At 39.6% G+C, this 19,672-nt stretch overlaps 2 protein-coding genes across 3 annotated transcripts; one reads left to right on the top strand and one right to left on the bottom strand.

Moving 5' to 3' along the window:
- Positions 1–3,925: 3,925 nt before the first annotated feature.
- On the bottom strand, positions 3,926–9,956 carry zgc:174935 (uncharacterized protein LOC796019 homolog). Of its 2 annotated transcripts, XM_050046938.1 has the most exons (5): positions 9,812–9,956; positions 9,350–9,721; positions 7,947–8,001; positions 7,628–7,745; positions 3,926–7,499 (listed from the first exon to the last, which is right to left on the bottom strand). In XM_050046938.1, exons 2-5 carry the CDS (start codon positions 9,641–9,643, stop codon positions 7,211–7,213), a joined length of 756 nt encoding a protein of 251 aa, XP_049902895.1. In that variant the 5' UTR covers positions 9,644–9,721; positions 9,812–9,956; the 3' UTR covers positions 3,926–7,210. The 2 variants fall into 2 exon arrangements, with proteins under 2 accessions (XP_049902895.1, XP_049902894.1); XM_050046937.1 differs by having other exon boundaries at positions 9,350–9,925.
- Positions 9,957–14,277: 4,321 nt separating this feature from the next.
- si:dkey-87o1.2 (uncharacterized protein LOC796684 homolog) lies at positions 14,278–19,309 on the top strand. Its single transcript, XM_050046939.1, has 4 exons — positions 14,278–14,716; positions 14,943–14,997; positions 15,375–15,492; positions 17,757–19,309. Exons 1-4 carry the CDS (start codon positions 14,420–14,422, stop codon positions 17,788–17,790), a joined length of 504 nt encoding a protein of 167 aa, XP_049902896.1. The 5' UTR covers positions 14,278–14,419; the 3' UTR covers positions 17,791–19,309.
- The last annotated feature ends 363 nt before the right edge of the window (positions 19,310–19,672 follow it).

The raw sequence follows: 19,672 nt of genomic DNA, 5'->3' as shown, positions 1-19,672 counted from the left end.
GCATTATCACTCCATGGGTGGGTGGTGGGGGGGGGGGGGGGGGGGGGTGGGACTGCAACACGTGTTGACTTCACATCATCCGTCAGATATGGTGATCAGCGAACACTTTCACCTGTGGGTGAGTCTGGATTTTTGTTTTTAATCAGTAGAAAATAGGTGTAGAACAGATGGAGGTGATAAAAGTTCACGATGAAACTGAGACTTTATACTGTACACGATACAGAGACATTCAGTATTTGACTGCTATCATCACCATCAAGTCATTTCTACATTAACAAACATCAAACGTCATCAGCGACAGACAACAGACCATTTTAACACAAAGGAACGTTATATGCTTTGTTTCAAGATTAGACATTTCATGAGCAGCAGCCCTCGCTTATGACATCAGCGAGACTGGATGTCCCCCCTCTGCCGTCTCTGTATCCTCTCCCGGTTTGAGGCTGACCTTGTAAGCCTATTGGGGCGGAATGATAGCCCTCTGATTGCCTAATTGTGAGCCTGGGGGGAGTATTTTAATCTCCAGCAGATGGAGGGCAGTGTGAGGCAAAGTGAGAGATGACAGAGAAAGCAAAAGGATTAAAAAAGAAACTATATGTGGATTTAAAAAAAAAAAGAATCATTTATATTCAGTCCAGTAATTCTTTTGTGAGTCTTTTTATAGTCCTTGCCACCCCCTCTAAAGTACACACAGCAAAGTAATTTAACTTTGATTCAGTCCAAGCTTCAAAGTTATTGTGCCTCTCTGCTCACACATTGAAGGTCCAAAGATCAAAATCTTTGAGCAAGCCCAAGTTGAGCTGATAACATAACTCAAGTATGAATCTAAATGTAAGCTGGGGTAACATGTATGTGTATGTGGGAGTGTCTAGGTATGAATAGAAAGAATTATTAAAGCTTACTTGAAATGGATCCAAACCAAAACAGATCATGCCCTCTGTTTGTTTGTTTTTGTCCTTTCCTCTTGCTTTTCTTTCCCTCTTCCACTTGTCCTCCTCTTTGTTTTGAATTGTTTTTTTTCAAATTATTTCCTTTCTTCATTTTTCTTTTCTACATTCACTGCCCCGTTATTTATCTGTGACCTTTTTTACATTTTCATTTTTATTTATTTATTTTATTTGTTTTTTATTCTTATCTTATTTATTTATTTTATTTATCTTTTATTCTTATTCTTATGTTTTTCATTTTATTTTATTTTATTTTATTATCATTACTATTATTTTTTTAAAATCAGAATCAGAAATACTCCATTTGATCCCAGAGGGCAACTTATGAATCAGGGGAATCAGGGGAAATTTTCAATCGGTAACATCTGTACATCTGTTGTTGCCTTTTTTTTTGTATTTGTTAGTATGTCAGTATTTTCTTCATGAATATGTACTTATTGGTGAATAAAGGGAAAAAACAGGACAAGTCAAAGTAAGTTTAAGTTTTACAATATATGCATAGTGTTGTTGGATCCTGACCCAATGTATATTTAGCATTGGTGATTAACTGGTTACATGTGATTAAGATACAAAATAACTAATTGTAAAAAAATTTTTTTAAAATAAATTACAGTTATAAATTAAAATATTGGTGATTTCAATGAGGTGCCATCAAAATATAGACTTCTAAGTAAAAAGTTTACTTGCAGAATTTAACATTCATTCTGTTGCCTTGCATCTTTTTGCAGTGTAGTAATGCCTTCTTTTTTCTGGATATTTTTCAGCTTTATTTCCCAGTTTAAAAAAATGTTAGAAAAGTTATCAAAAAATAAATAAATTTAACAAGTCACATTATTTTGATGAAGCAATCAAAATACAATGAAACTTCGAATAAAAGCCCAATCCCTTTTACTAGCCCAGTGTGGTTACACATTTTGACAAACAAATGCCTGTCTTAATTTGAAGCCTGGTCTGGTCGCCAAGCAGTTCGTTCTTTTTCATAGAAGTTCTTCGGGTGTATAAAACCAGGTTGTTGGCTACCTCAAATTTTGTGTCCATTACTCGATTACTATAATCATATTCCCTTAGTGTGTAAGGGTCCTCAGATCAAAAGACTCAAAAGGGCTTTTTCATAAAAAATTAATCCAAGTTGTGAGTGTTGTTTTAACAGGATAAAGTGGTGTTGTGTCGGTATGCCGGGTGCCGTAACTCACTCTCTCTTCTCTGTTGAAGCTAGATCAAATGAATGATTCACAATTAATGTATTATCTAAAGCCTAATTTTTACACAAATAATATTCATACTGGTTTTAACAAACTATTTGATTGTATTTCTCATCTTAACTGAGCAGCAGTTTTGTCTGAGAGGAATTAAAAGCCTGTCTCAAATATAGGCCTGCTGATTTCAGTGATCTAGAAAATATTAGCCCAGGCTACTAACTGAAGTTTTAGGGTAGTTACATTATTTATTACATTTGCAACAGAGTAACTAGTAATCTGTAACCTATTACATTTCTAAATTAAACTTCCCAACATATTGCTCTGATATCTTCAGCTGATGTATCAGTCATCCAGCTGTTTGTGAGGGTGTAGCACTAACACGTCTAATTAAAACAATCCAAGCTCAGTTGAGTCATTCATCATCACATGTGGCGAATCCAGGGAACATAAGGTGCTGCTACAGGTCGCAACAAGTGTCGCAGACAAGAAAAGGATTCAAAATTAAAATTTGAATATTCGAATATGAAAAGGGTATTTCCCTGGATAAACACAGACTGATAACAACAGAGGATGATGTCATTGCATCATTACATCACACAGGAAAATGACCACAAACACATCAGGAGAATATTGAATTTGAATGATGATAAATGAGATCATGCAGCCCCGTCGTTACCATACGGTCGTGACAAATGTGTAGCCTATTTATCCAATGGTGTTATTGTTCAAATAAATCAAATGTAATTGGATTCTCACAGGAGGTGGACCAAGTTAAAGAAATGCCTGTTTAACCACATACACACAAAAACTCATAACATTGTATCAAAAACTCCAGGAGAAAAACAATACAATACAAATGGAATACAAACTGCACAGCTGGAGCTTCACCAGGATAACAGAGTGAGGTTTATAGGGAGAGACAGACAAAGGCTTTGTGTTCTCTGATTGGTCAGTCCTCTCTCTCTCACGCACACACTCACACACACACACCCTGAGGCAGGGTCAGTAAGAAAGAGAGAGGCAGACAAGGTTAACAACGATTATTCAATACATATTTGTGTGGTTTCAGTGTTGGAGGTTGAAGAGTTATCTAACAGAAGGGAAATAAAACTAAAGGCTAGAAAAGCAAAATGTGCAGCAGCCAAGACACGAACCACGTTTAACAGTGACGATGTCATTGCTTTCTCTCGTCCTGGTTCGGACTAATTTGCATTTTCAGGCATTTGTTATTTACATGCAGTCAAATAAGTGACACGACAACATAAAAACAACCTATAAAAGCAGCTGTGGAAAGTATGACAGCCTCCTTTGAGTCTCAGGACACATCTTCATAATATAAAATGATACTTAATGACACTTAACCACACTATGATTGTGTTTAACTTTTTCTCTTTCCACCATCTCTGTTTGTCACACACACATAGTTTGCACACATTAATCATTACCTGTGCAACCAGGATACAGGTTAGTGAGACGGCATTTCACAACCTTACGTCTGTTAGGCCCCACGCCCTGACTGTGTGTGCAGTGTGTTGAGTGCGGAGCTTTCTGACATACTGATAGTGTTAATCACCAACCCGAAGGAACAATACGAGGTGTCTGTGAGGTGGTGATGTGTACAAGTGAAAACACGCTACTTGGCAAACACAACAAGCTTTCCTGAATGATTCTTAAAAGTTCCTGTTTGGTTACATTTTTGTTTTTGCAGCAGCAGTCTAGAAACATTCCTAGACTGTTCTCAAAAGGTTATTTTTGTGACAGATAAGGAAACCACAATCCTTTGTGTGCATTTTTTTATTTACAAACACTACATCTGATCAGGCTAGGATAGCAGATGTTAGTTTGTCTACAATACTACTGAAGCACAAGATGAAGATTGCATAACAATTTACCACTGTGAAAATAGATAGATACATAGATAGATAGATGCCTTAATTCTTCATGGCATAGACTCAACAAGGTGCTGGAAACATTCCCCAGAGATTTCGATCCACATTGACATGACAGCATCACACAGTTGCTGCAGATTTGTTGGCTGCACATTCATGATGTGAATCTCCCGTTCCACCACATCCCAAAGGTGCTCTGTTGGATTGAGATCTGGTGACTGTGGAGGCCATTGAGCTTTGTGACATGGTGCGTTATCCTGCTGGAAATAGCCATCAGAAGATGGGTACACTGTGGTCATAAAGGGATGGACACGGTCAGCAACAATACTCAGGTAGGCTGTGGTGTTTAAACCATGCTCAGTTGGTACTAAGGGGCCCAAAGTGTGCCAAGAAAATATCCCCCACACCATTACACCACCACCAGCAGCCTGAACCGTTGATACAAGGCAGGATGGATCCATGCTTTCATGTTGTTTACACCAAATTCTGACCCTACCATCTGAATGTGGCAGCAGAAATCCAGACTCATCAGACCAGGCAACGTTTTTCCAATCTTCTATTGTCCAGTTTTGGTGAGCCTGTGTGAACTGTAGCCTCAGTTTCCTGTTCCCAGAGAACTGCTGCTCACTGAATATTTTCTCTTTATCGGACCATCCTCTGTAAACCCTAGAGATGGTTGTGTGTGAAAATCCCAGTAAATACTCAGACCGGCCCGTCTGGCACCAACCACCCTTCCACGTTCAAAGTCACTTAAATCACCTTTCTTCCCCATTCTGATGCTCGGTTTGAGCTTCAGCAGGTCGTCTTGACCATGTCTACATGCCTAAATGCATTGAGTTGCTGCCAAGTGATTGGCTGGTTAGCTATTATAATGAGCAGTTGAACAGGTGTACCTTATAAGTGGCTGCTGGCTGTAAAAGGACAGCACTGCATTAGTTTTGATGTATGAGGGACTATTTGCCAATCATTTCTTATAGCTTGCCTAAAATTCTCTTCAGTTGGTTGCAACTGAAACGCCAAGCGTGTAGGAAAAGTACAGTGATCGATGCGAAAACATGAAAACACAAAACACAAAAGGCCATCTCTAAAGCCAGTGTCTGGTTTTTCTGTTCTGGGCTACTGTAGAAACAACACGTTGGACTCTGTGCTCCGTATACACATATAAACAGCTCATTTTCAGGTGACAGAAACACATTTCTTGATTTCAGCACACACAAGGACTCACATGCACTAACATGCATGCACGGCCAGACCATCTATTACAACAAACCACAGAGAAACTCGGATTACAACACACACAGACAGAGTGTGACTTCATTCTCTGCTCAGGATGCCACTACTCCAAAATCTTTATATAGCAGATACTTGTTTGCTGCTGTCTCATGCTCTGAATGTCATATTTAGAACCTTTAAACCATAATGCCATGAAAGGGTGACCCTATATAATAAGTACCTTTTCTCTTATATTGTGAATGTATTTTTCTGATAATACTTATGCACTTTTACTTATAATGGAGTGTATTTTAAATTGTGATAAGCCTATTTCTACTTTAAATTAAGTTGAGGATTTTAATACTTTTTCCACCACTGCCCACATGAATAACATAAGCTAGTTGATCATGCTTACACTGAATGGTCATCAAGGACGATTTATTTCATTAGATTTTTCTCAGTTAAACTCAAAGTGTGTACATTATTGACAAGTTATTGTATACAAACAACACCTTTTTTATTTTTATTTTTAGAATTTAAATAAACTCATTGTGTGCAATATTGACGTTATTGTATACAAACAACCCTGTTTATTTTTATAATTTAAATAAACTCAGTGTGTGCAATATTTACAAGTCATTGTATACAAACAACACTTTTTTATTGTTATTTTTAGAATTTAAATAAACTCAGTGTGTGCAATATTTACAAGTTATTGTATACAAACAACCCTGTTTATTTTTATAATTTAAATAAACTCAGTGTGTGCAATATTTACAAGTTATTGTATACAAACAACACTTTTTTATTTTTATAATTTAAATAAACTCAGTGTGTGCAACATTGACAAGTTATTGTATACAAACAACACTTTTTTTATTGTTATTTTTAGAATTTAAATAAACTCAGTGTGTGCAATATTGACAGGTTATTGTTTTTTATTTTATTTTCAAAATTTGAGTTAAATTCAAAGTGTGTACATTATTGACAAGTTGTTGTACAAACAACCCACTTTTTAATTTTTTTTAAATTTAAGTTAAACTCAAATTTTGTACATTATTGACAAGTTATTGTATACAAACAACCCTATTATTTATTTATTTAGGTTAAACCCAAAGTGTTTACATCATTGACAAGTTACTGTGTAAAAGCAACCCACTTTTTATTATTGTTTTTTTTTTTAATTTAAGTTCAACTCAAAGTGTGTACATTATTGACAAGTTACTGTATACAAACAACCCACTTTATTATTTTTTAAATTTAAGTTAAAGTGTGTACATTAGACATGTTACTGTGTACTAACAACCCAGTTTTTCATTACTTAATTTAAATTAAACTCAAAGTGTGTACATTATTGACAAATTATTGTACACATACCCTCTTATTTTTTTATTTTAATTTTTTCAGAAAAGTAAGTTGGTTCACAGCTTTGTATTTATTTTCTCTGTGCCATAAACAAACTGCATTATGGCAGACAAACAATCTTGCCACCGAAAAAGAAACTGAACAATATCAACATGACGTGAAGCAGAGCAGACGGCTTTAAATACATCACTTTATCACTATTTAGTCAGTGATTTCTTACATTGCCTTATAATTACAATAAATGTCTCTTGAACCTGGCCGGCAGAAAATATTTGCATTATAACACAATCTGTTCATTACAAAAGCATGTTGCACCAACATACTCACACACACAAAAAAACCCCACAAATGCCAACATCAAAATGTAACTTCATTCTTAATTTTGTTGCATAAAAACAAATAACAGATGAAATAAACATCCCAATAAGGGAACTAAGCAGTTCTTCTTGAGGCTCCTACCTGTACAAGTACCACACGTGACATCGACCCAGTAAAGCAACGTGCTAGAATCTGGTTGCAAAATATCAAAAATGGTTTTTGTTTTGTCTTTTTTTAACAGAGGAAGAGTTGTAGAGTCAAAAACACAGGTTGTAATACCTTATCGCTTCTTAGGAGCCTCTGCCTTTGCTTCTTCTTTTTTAGGGGCCTCTGCCTTTGCTTCTTCTTGTTTCGGGGCCTCTGCCTTTGCTTCTTCTTGTTTCGGGGCCTCTGCCTTTGCTTCTTCTTGTTTCGGGGCCTCTGCTTTAGGCTCCTCTGGTTTAGGGGCCTCTGCCTTTGGCTCCTCTTGTTTAGGGGCTTCTGCTTTAGGCTCCTCTTGTTTCGGGGCCTCTGCCTTTGGCTCCTCTTGTTTAGGGGCCTCTGCAGCTACTTCCTTGCCACACAGCTTGCTTCACGAGAAAGTTCAACAATAGAAAATGTGGTGAATGCATACAGTAGTTATGATTATGGATGTTTGAGTGCAGAAATTATTTTATATTTCTATGTATATATATATCTTTATAAGTATTTCCCATACCTTACTTCTTCAGGTGCTCCAGCTTTCAAGAAGCCACACACTCCACTCGGTGCTGCTAGCTGCTGTGTCAGTGTTTCCACTTCTGCTGTCCAGCTGGTCTTCTCCTTGTCATTGTCAGCTGTAGGTATTATTATATGGGAATTATAAAATTAAAGCAAGGTTAAGATCAATATTTGGCACAATCAATATTTTTTGATTGGAAAAGAGGCAAACTTTAATACATTTGTATCAGCACAGTAAAAGCAGGAAGAGCTGCCTTGTGTCTTCTCTCAATTATTTTACACACTTACACTATTGAGGATCATAAATTGACACCTACCTTGGAGATGACTGAGATCGGCCTCGAGTGCTGCCAGCTCATCTCTGGCAGATTTCTACAACAGGAAAAACAAATGTCAGCGACACAAACCTGAGTTTGCTGGAGAAAATAATCTGCTCTGCACAGACTAACATCCTGCATCTATACTGCACATCTTCAGCTTTGATGCAGCCACTTCCTTGGGACTCCCACTGTAAATATTTGAAGTCTGTCATGATATTACCTGGAACTGCACACAACACAGTTCTGGCATTGTGCTACCTGGTCAAGTTTAGCGATATACTTCATATCTTCCTCTTATTTGGCATGATGTGCCCTAAAAGATTATTTTTCTGATGTTTTTTTTTTGGATACTCTGACAAACACTGAGGAATCACTGCACTTTGACGCCACAAGATCAGTGGTCCAAAAGTGGGTCGTGGGCCCATTCTGAATGAACCACAAATGACCAGCAAACATGTCAAGTTTGTAAAAAAACACACTTTATTTTTAAGTACAGTGAATTCCAGCACAGAGCTTTTATTTTGAAGTGCCATTTTCTGCCGCAGAGAGAGTGACTAACCGGCAGCTACTTGACAGAGACAGCAAACTATCTCAACAACATGGCTAAACCCAAGTGTGACGTTGTATGTATTAAAGTGTGGGACCTTGAACTAATGACTAAGAAGCAATCTGGACACTGTGGCTGGACCAGTGAGGAGCCACTGCACCAGATCAGCTTTGCAGAGTTGGTTTATTATGTAAAATGAATGTATTGCAAACCACAGAGCTACTTTCCCTTCCTCCAGAGCTATCATCTAGCTACTTCACCATGACAGAGAGCATTAGTTTACACATTTTCAGGCATGTGTTGCCCTTATAAGAAGTTTGGTGTTTAGAAATATGAGCAAAAATGACATACTTCAGCACAGGAGCACTTGGAGGCAGAGACAGATCATATTTCTCACTGATTATATAGATGTTTTTTGCCAAAATAATAAAACAAAATGTTTTAAAGTGATGTCCACTCATATATGTGGTATTATGGCAAAATAATTGACAGTCTTGAAATAATAAAATAAAGGAAACTGGCCTATGATCTTGTAAAGTCTAAGGTCTGCCATGTATCCAAGCAGGGACAGTGGATTATTTTACACTCCTGCCTGTAGGCCTGTTGACAGTCCCTGCTCTGATAGTGAGAAGCCTGATGATCTGGCTGGTGGTGATTTTATACATTCATATCGGAACCAGGTGAAACAGGTTGTGTGTGTTTTTGTGCATACACTTGACGTGATGTGAGCCACCCATCCCCCTTTAATCTGTGCTGTCATTTCCTCTTTAAAACTGGTTCTCAATCCAACATAACTTTCACATTGGGTCACTACTCATGCTCTCCCTGCTTGCATCTTTCAGTGTCTGCCCACCTGTTCACCCGTGCAGACGCCCACGTCGCCCTTCGCCTTGTCTGCTCGGGTCTCGAGCTTGATCACTTCCTCCGACAGCGCCTTCTCGTCACTCCGCGTCTTCTCCAGCAGGTTCTGCTGCTGCGCCTTCTCGCCCTCGTACTCCTGCAGCACATCGTAGGTCACCCGCAGCTTGATATCCTGAAACCTTTTCCGTCTGTCCTCTTTGTCCTGCTCCTTTTGCCGTAATTTCATGACCCCCATCAGAGCCACAGACGTCATGATCACCACAGGTAGCACCAGCTGCACCTTCATGCTTTAACCCGGAGCGGAGAGCCTTCTTTGCGCGCGGTGTACGTCCTTGGTGATGGAGGTGTGGGGTGAGTGCTCTGCCTGAACACAAGGTTGCTTTTACTGTCGCCCTGGTTACAAGTCTTTACGGATCACGAAATAAAAACCAATCAACCTAAAGGGCTGGCTCACCTGTGCTGTGACCGGGCATTCATTAATGTGCGTCGGATCTGAGCTGCGCAGCATTCCCCCAGAGTGTCATCACAAACACGCCCTCTTCCTGTATGGTAGCCTATCTGACAGGTAGGCCCTGCTCTCACCTGTACTGTCCTGCGCACCTTGATCTGACGTCATTACACCATTAACAAGTCCAATGTGGCTGCAGATAAGCTGTGTGTCTGTTGACAGAGAGGACAAACTGGAGCTGAAAGGAAATGTATTTACCCAGTGTAATCACTTATTTTAACACTGAATACAACATTATATAACTCCACTATATTTACTCTGACTCATATAAGGATATGTGGTTGAATATAAAGCAGTCTGATATTAATGTTTAACTTCATTGGCAGACAGTAAAAGTTTTACAGTAAAAGCAGCACAGTCTAATCATGGAAAGATTACTGAATGGGCCAACTGGACACAAGTCCAAGGCCCAAAGTTTCAGGGGCCTCCCTCACCCTGAGCCCGCAAAATGTCACTCAAATTATCATGTGTCAACTAGCAAGACTTGACGTGACGGCAAAGAGACACAAAAAGTCAACAAAGAGATGCAAAGAGACATAAAATAACCATAAAAGAGCAAAAACAACCAAAAAAAAGACACAAAATCAGCTCAAAGAGATGCATAATGACTACAAAGAACACAAAACAAACACAAGAAGACACAAAATGGCCACAAACAGACAAACAACAACAACAACCAAAGCAGCAAAACCACTACAAAGTCTAAAACTCAACATGTAAATTAAGCTGTCAAATAAATGAAGTAGAGTAACAAGAGAGGCAGCAGAAAATTAACATATGGAAGTGGGGGTTTGGGGTCCTTTTTTGGGCATCAAACATTTGATGTCCTGCATTTTGATGAATGTCTCTGCATTGGTTTGTGGTGTAAATGTCTTTATGGTCCTGAAAATAAAAGTCTTCTGCTACTTCCATGCTTTTATTGGGGGTAGTGGCAACTTCCAGGGCTGGAAACTGAGACCAACTTGGAGGTGCCAAAAACTACAGTTCCCCAAATGGGCACTTGAGGCCGACCCCCAACTTTACAGCTGAAATAAACATGTTTACACCCCGGCACGAAAAACAGTTTTGGTCTCTATAGCTAACTTCAACATTCATGACAACTGTGTGGGGACAAATTTTGATATAACTCACATATTTGCATTTGATCAGGCCTTGAGTTTACACATGTGAAAGGGCGGGGCCCCTTTGGGTGACTGCTGCCTGCGTGGCAGATCCACCCTTCACTCCTCCACAGCTCCACCCTCTTATCCAAACTTGGTTACTACTGGCTTCAAAAAACTAAGATGGGTACTTGAAGTTCACAAACCAATGGGTGACGCCACTGTGGCTACATCCATTATTTTATATGGTCTATGAGGAGGACATGTACCCTGCATCCCCCCCAACATCTACGCATATGTAGATAAAATACAAGTATCTCCAAATTGAAGTTAATTGTAAATTTCCATCACAGTTTAGAGAAACAATAACAGGTCAGAAATGATAACACATAAAAGAGCACATAAAATAGTTTAAGCCTTTTTATGTTATTCAAGAACAAAGATTTTAAGTTTGAGTTTAAGTGTCTTGTTTGTGTTGTTTTAAGTCATTCCCTGCATTACAATCTGATGTTTTGTCTGTGCCTCAGCAGCAGGGTTCCACCCATATTGTTTTAAGATAGAAGTCTGATACAGACTCTTTTGTACTGAAGCTGCTGTTCGACAATATTTTGCACAATGTTCAGTATCTTAAAATATGACCATAGAAAGTGCTTAATGTTATTTCAGGGAGTTGTTTTCTGGTCAGAGTGGAAAAGTGTCTAAGGCAGTATTTTACATGCTCACTGTTTAAATTGCTCCTGAAACCTCTCAGTCTTCACATGTGCATCATAATTAGGTGTGCAAAGTCATCCAGAGGGCTGGGTTGGACCCCTTGGCGGGCCGCTCCTGGCCCCCTGGGCCATATGTTTGACACCCCTGCTCTAGAGTATCTTAACCTGCTATCTCAATAGCTTCCACTTTAGTGGATTTAGTGGAAGGTACAGAATGACTACACAGTGGCACAAAGTGATGAAAAAATCCACAAAATTACCTTAAAGAGACTTAAAATGCCCTAAAAGACACACAAACTGACCTCAAAGTAATGCAAACTATTACAAAATGACACAAAACAACCACAAGAAGACACAAAAAGACACAAAACAACCACGAGGAGACACAAAATGACACAAAACAACCATAAGGAGACACAAAACAACCATGAGGAGACACAAAATGACACAAAACAACCATGAGGAGACACAAAAACCAGAAACCTGGTGGGCCTCTCTGGTACTGTTTTTAACTGGTTCAGCTCTTATCTCACAGATCGTTGTTTCTTTGTAAGTATGGATACATGTTCCTCCAGAACGCATGAAATCAGGTGTGGGGTGCCCCAAGGGTCAATTTTAGGTCCACTTCTTTTTAATCTATATATGCTTCCCCTTGGGGACGTCATCAGGAGGCACGGCATCAGCTTCCACAGTTACGCAGATGACACACAGTTGTACATCGCTGTGTCTCCTGATGACACAGGGCCGATTGATACCCTTTTAAACTGTATTTTAGATATAAAGTCATGGATGGCAGTGAATTTCCTACAGCTCAACCAGGACAAAACAGAGGTTTTAATTATTGGTCCTGAAGGCCAGAGAGAGAAACTTTTACCAAAACTACAAGATTTTAAAGCTTCACAATGTGTGAAGAACCTGGGCGTAATTTTTGACTCTGAGCTTAGTTTTATTCCACACATAAAAAATGTAACAAAGATAGGTTTTTATCATAAGAATATAAGAATATAGCCAGAGTCCGCCCGTTTCTCTCTCAGGCTAACACGGAGGTGCTGATGCATGCTTTTATCTCTTGTCGTTTAGATTACTGTAATGCCCTGCTCTCTGGTCTTCCCTAAAAGAGTATCTCTAACCTGCAGTTACTTCAAAACTCAGCCGCACGGGTGCTGACGAGGACCAGAGGGCGGGCGCACATTATACCAGTTTTAAAATCGCTGCATTGGCTCCCCGTGTGTTTCAGGATCGTTTTTAAGGTTCTTTTATTAGTTTTTAAATGTCTTAACGGTCTTGGGCCATCTTATTTATCTGACCTGCTTTTATCATATCAACCCTCGCGAATCCTGAGGTCCTCCCGCACCGGCCTTTTAATTGTTCCAAAAGTGAGAACAAAAACCCACGGGGAGGCTGCATTCAGCCATTATGGCCCTCACTTATGGAACAGCCTGCCGGAGAGCATCAGGACTGCAGAGACTGTTGATGTTTTTAAGAGGAGGCTCAAGACTCACCTCTTTAACTTAGCTTTTAACTGATTTCTTTTACTCTTTTAATTCTTATATTATACGTTATTTTAATTTCTAATGCTTTTAAATGATTTATTTTTAATCTTTATGCATTTTATTATTATTAAGTTTCTAAATCTTCATTTATTTATTTATTATTATTTTATCTCATACTTGTTTTATCTCATTATATTGCCTTTTAGTCTTTTAGTTTTTAGCTCCAGTGTTTCCTCATGGGGGGCCTCCACACTGAGAGGTGTACCTGGTCTGCCCGCGGGGACGTCGTCCTGGAGATCCCTCAGGTCCGGAGGACTGTAAGGCTCTGCACCATGTGTGGAGTCCACCCTAGTCTATCTGGGTCGGGGTGGTCGCTGTGGCGGCGCACCCTAGTCTATCTGGGTCGGGGTGGTCGCTGTGGCGGCGCTCCCTGTGGCCGTAGGCTGTGGCACCTCTCAGTGTGGATGAGCTCCCTATAGGTGGTCCTTATGTATGTAATATTTTTGTTGTATGTTTTTATTCTGTGAAGCACTTTGTGCTGCATTTTTAATGTATGAAAAGTGCTATACAAATAAAGTTTGATTGATTGATTGACAAAAAGACACAAAGCAACCACTAGGAGACACAAAAAGACACAAAACAACCATAAGGAGACACAAAACAACCACGAGGAGACACAAAATGACCTCAGCTCCAGATTGTAATGCAGGGGATGAGTTACCTGCTTCCCCATTAGCTTCCACTTTAGTCACATGTAATGAAAGTTGAGTAGTAGACTGACTGAATGTGGAAGAACGAAGACACAGTGTTGAATTTGCACATGAGTTTTCTTACTTCTTTGTTAAATGGATGAACGTTTTCAGAATGAAAGAAACATTTGAAGGGGTTGATATTTATAAGTTATTATGCAGTGGTTTTACTGGTCCAGCCCAGTTGAGCTCAAATTGGGTTGTATAATGTGTGGCCCCTGAACAACAGAGAGTTTGTTGATCATGATACAAATCCATCCAAGCTGCTTTTTCTGTGTGCAAGCGCGTGCCTACCAGTGAGGAGGGCGAAAGTCACACGAGGAAATAGGTGGATTGTCACGCCCAGCCCGCTGAGCAGGTAGAGCAGGTTACACGTACAGTAAACACGGTCACACTGCGGGACGGTGCCGGAGGAGTCGACGCGTGCACGGCTGGAGACATACCTGGAATGAGCAATAAGTGACCCTCATTAATCCAGACTTTATTTATACTCTCTGCCAGGATGAAGCTCGCGGTGGCGCTGACCGGCCTGAGCGTGATCGTAATGGTTGTAATGATTTTCCAAACCGTAACTCAGGAGCTGAACCTGCGCACACTGAAATCCCGCATGTTGGCGAACTCGGCGGAGGTGAAGAGGAGAGAGGACTCCATCGTGGACATGAAGAAGAAAATCCAGGAGATGAAGACGGCGCTGGTGACGGTCAACACCAACATAGACGAGCTGAAGAAGAAGAAGGCGGACAGTGAGAAGTCAACGCAGGAGTTCGACACAAATCTGCAGACCTGTCACAAGGAGAAGGTGAGGGACACACACATTTAACACACAGCTGGTACTGTTTAATATGCATACAGTCATAACACTACTGACAGGAAAGTATCACTCCTCAGGAAGCACATTATATCTTATATTGACTCAGTTTTCTACATCAAAATATTTGTTTTATGATTTTAGTGAAGCTTCTTTTTGACTGCATTAATCCACCATGATAACTGCTGACAGATATTTACACCTGTGCCCTTATTAGGAAGATGCAGAGACGAAGAAGACGGAAAAGGTAGATGCCATGGCTAAACTCAAAGGTAAGGCTTTTTATGTCGCGTGCTTTGGGCTGATAGGTAAAACACCACATTTGCAAACCCAAACTGACCCAGATAAGAGTTGTGGCAGACCACAACGCCTTAATCAGGTTTCTGTTGGCCTTTTAAAAGACAGAGGATGGATTGGAGCTGCTGAGATCTGTCAGTCTGTCATCGTCTGTTCAAACTCTGCCTATTAGAAACCAGTGGAACAAGATGTGACAGCACTAGACAACGTGGCTTCAGGCACAGTGTCCCTTGGTTTCATTTGCCGATCTGAGCTCAGCAAAAGTAGCAGCTCCCATTTCATTTATTGTGTGTGGTAAATATGGAAATTCACAACATGCGTTCCTCTGTGTTATACTCTGTCGTTTCTACAGCTGATCACGAGGAGGCCAAAAAGAAGGCAGAGGTGGACATTCAGAACTTGAAACAACAGATTTTGGATAGAGACAAAGCTATTTGTGCCTTTGCAGACACAACCAAGGAGGAAGCAAGGTAAGATCTTCAGAATAAGAGTGTGTGTGGTCAGATAGAGCAATCCACAACATCAGAGAGGATTACTGAACGGGCTTACTGTGTTCAGGCCCAGGGGCCCAGAGTCAGGAGTCGCCCTGGCCTTCACGTGCAAATTGTCACGCAAATAAACACATACAGACCAGGAGGAGATTCAAAACGACCACAAAGAGACACAAATAGACCACAAACAGATACAAAGGCACTTCAAAAAACAGAAAACAAAAACAGCAAAAACAACCAGAAAGAGACACAAGACAGGAAAAAAAGGAAATAAAACAGCCACAAGGAAACACGAAATGACTACAAAGCAATACAATATGACCTTAAAGAGACACAAACAGAGACTCAAAACAACCACAAGGTTAACACCAAATCAATATAAACCAACATAAAGCCACCAAAGAAGACACAAGATTACCTTGACGAGACTTAAATTTTTCCTCAGACACACAAACTGACCTCAAAGAGACACAAACTGACCTCAAAGAGATGTAAACCACTACAAAAAGATACAAAGCAACAACAAAGAGAAAGAAAATGACTATAAACCAACACAAAGCAACCAAAAGATACACAAACTGACCTCAAAGAGACACGAACTGACCTCAAAGACAGAGACGCAAACAACTATAAAAAGACACAAAACAACCACAGGGAGACACAAAATGTCCACAAAGAGGCACAAACCTACATCAGAGATGCAAACTACTACAAAAAGGCACAAAACAATCACAAAGAGACACAAAATAACTACAAAAACAGGAAAACAACCAGAAAGGGGGATAAAACAACCACAAAGCTACACAAAATGACCTCAAAGAGGTAAAAACGTCTACAAAGAGACACAAAACAAACACAAGGAGACACAAAATGACCTACAAAGCAACACAAGGGTATAAAAAAAGACACACAATTACCTTAAAGAGACTTAAAATGTCCTCAAGACACACAAAATGACTGCAAAGAGACACAAAATGACCCCACAAAGAAGCAAAAAAACAACCACAAGGAGACACAAAATGACTACACAGTGACACAAAGTGACCAAAAAAGAGGCACAACGAGGCAAAAACGACTATAAAGAGACACAAAACAACCACCAGGATGATCACAAAGCGACCAATATGACACAAAATTGCCTTGAAGAGAATTAACATTTCCTCTAAAAGACAGAAACTGACCTCAGAGAGACACAAACTGAGCTCAAAGACACACAACCTGACCTTAAAGAGACACAAACAGGCAGAAATGACCACATAGAGTCACAAAACAAGGAGACACAAACTTACCATAAAAGACACAAAATTACCTTAAAGAGACTTAAAATTTCCTCTGAGACACACAAATTACCTCAGAGAGACACAAACTGACCTCAAAGACAGTGACGCAAACTACTACAAAAAGACACAAAACAACCACGAGGAGACACAAAATGACATCAAAGAGACACAAACTGACTTTAAAGAGGTAAAAACGACTACAAAACGACTACAAAAAGACACAAAACAACCACGAAGAGACACAAAGAACTACAAAAACAGGAAAAACAACTGGAAAGAGACATAAAACAACCACAAGGAAACACAAAATGACCACAAAGCAACACAAAGTGGCCAAAAAAGACACAAAATGTCCTCAAAGACACACAAAATCATGACAAAACGACACAAAACAACCACAAGGAGACACAAAATGACTACACGATGACACAAAGCGACCAAAACAGACACAAAATTACCTTTAAGAGACTTAACATTTCCTCAAAGAGACACATACTGACCTCGAAGAGACAAACTGACATCAAAGAGATGCAAACAACCACAAAAATCCCCAAAACAACCATAAGGAGACACATAATGACTACACAGAGATGCAAAATGACCAAAAAAGACACAAAAATGACCTTAAAGAGACTTAAAATGACCCAAAGAGATGCAAACAACTACTAAGAGACACAAAATAACCACATGGACACACAGAACCACAAAAAGATGTGATATGACCACAGAGAGATGCAAAACCACCACAAAGTCTGCGTGTCCTGCTCCTGTGTAGGAGAGGTGGTGGGGCCCTTTGCATATCTGTGCCCAGGGCCTCTCATAATCCACCCATGTTTTTACAGTAGGCCTCTGTCCCATTACACACACGCACCACATAACAGAACCGTGGCTGCAGAGCTACAGACGTTAAGACAACCTTATCACATCACATTAACATTGTTTTGTCTTTTCTTCATTTTGCAGGAAGTTGTGTGGAATCGCTGAAGCTCCACAATAAAGTTAACCCAGAAACACCCGACACTGACTGTGAACTGTTCAGTAAAGAACCTCGCCATGCTAACCAGGATAGATTTAGTAATGTCACTGATGTGAGTACAGCTCTGTTTGCTTCCTGTGAGAGAATAAACTGTGTTTATTTAAAGAAAAAGCTGGCACATTTATTCATTGGACAAATGACACAGAGATCGGGAGTGGGAACTTATGTTGCATAGTTTTATATCATTTTGTAATGTTATTGTGTTGGTTGGGTTGATCTTCGTATGCCTTTTGTATCTATAAAACACTTTGAGATATACTTGTAATTATTACAGCCTTTGCAAGTAAATGTCCCCTTCCCCTGATTGAAACACTGTGTAGCACCAAAGAACTGCGTTTGTGTTGCCCTGCCCTCTGATGAAACCAGTGACTACCAGCAACCACAATATTATGTGGCATCTGTTTGATCTCTGAGGTCATGCGTGTGTGTCTGTGCATGTGTGTGTGTTAACCAAATATCCTGCGTCAAGTTGAACAATATGCTTATGCTTCATGGAAATGCAAATGAAACATGTGCATGGGAAAATGTTATCTCATTAAAACAGTGCAAGCCACAGTGATCCAAAACTGACCCACGGTATCCGGTGTTTGAAATATTGCCTGACCAATGAGCTTTGTGGGGCTTTGTGCTGAGTTAGAGGGCTCTTTGTACTCCAGGGCCATAACAACACACTTGAATGGGAAAATAAATGTTATTTGCACACATTTATGACACACGATGACAGTTCAATGGCATGTTCCTCTACCTCCCCCTGGTGTCGAACCAAAGACCACACTGACTTTCAGTCATGACACAGATCAACCACATATGCATAGTCTTATTTCATTTCATAGATTTCATAATCTATTTCCTGTTCCTCTTCAGCTTAATTTATAAATACTACGTTTCAGTCTTGGTGCAGCCAGTCTGTCTGGTTTGAGTCCAAGCCCTCGTTGTTGGCCACCATCTGAAATAGCTGCCATTTCTGATAAACAACAATCTTTAATCGGTAATTAGCAGTTTCACAGCTGTTTAAAAGGCCAATGCGCTTAACCAGGAAACAACATGTGGCTGTGTCCTCCACAGTCATATTTAGCTCAAGATGTCGCTGAGTGAAACTGTTACTTCATGAAATTTGAGAGATGTGGTCACTGAATGCATTTTGCTGTTGTTCTGACTGTGTAAAGGGAACTCTGAAGGACTGTGTGTAACCAGATGTGAAACAAAGTGATAATAAAGAAGATTATTGCCATTTTTTCTGTGCTTTACTCATCAGCAATACAGAGTGTCACAACACTGCCAGGGGTGGAGACATATAGGGTAAAATGAAATAGTTGCACTACTTGCACGAATAGACAGATATGTATAAATAAATGGGCTGTAGTAAAATTGTAAAATAGGTTTGTTGGAGCCCCAATGACATTCTTTGTATTTGTTTTGATTGAACTAATGGTTATTGCATTCACTTGACAAATAAAAAAAGCCCTGTTTTTCTGAGTAATTTTTTCTGTTTTTCGGAGTAATTTATTTATTTTTCTGTTTTTTTGTGTCATTTTTTCTGTTTTTCTGAGTAATTTTTTCCCGTTTTCCGTGGTAGTTTTTTTTCTTCTGTTTATTGGGGTATTTTATACTTCTGTTTTTTTTCTGAGTATTTTTTCCCTGTTTTTCGTGGTATTTTTTTTTCTGTTTTTCGGGGTATTTTTTTTCCTGTTTTTTTTGTGGTCATTTTTTTTTCCTGAACAAGGAGACGAGATACTTCAAAATCTCGCAAAAAGCTCCCACCTGGCACCTGCAAGTGACCCCTGCATCCATGGTGACTCCTGCTCATGGATGTATTTTGCACCCGTGCTCCTGCTCCTAGACA

Source organism: Epinephelus moara, chromosome 6 (genome assembly GCF_006386435.1).
Source record: "Epinephelus moara isolate mb chromosome 6, YSFRI_EMoa_1.0, whole genome shotgun sequence".
Lineage (NCBI taxonomy): Eukaryota > Metazoa > Chordata > Actinopteri > Perciformes > Serranidae > Epinephelus > Epinephelus moara.
Note: the sequence above shows the minus strand (reverse complement) of the source record. Positions and strands in the feature narration are given on the sequence as shown.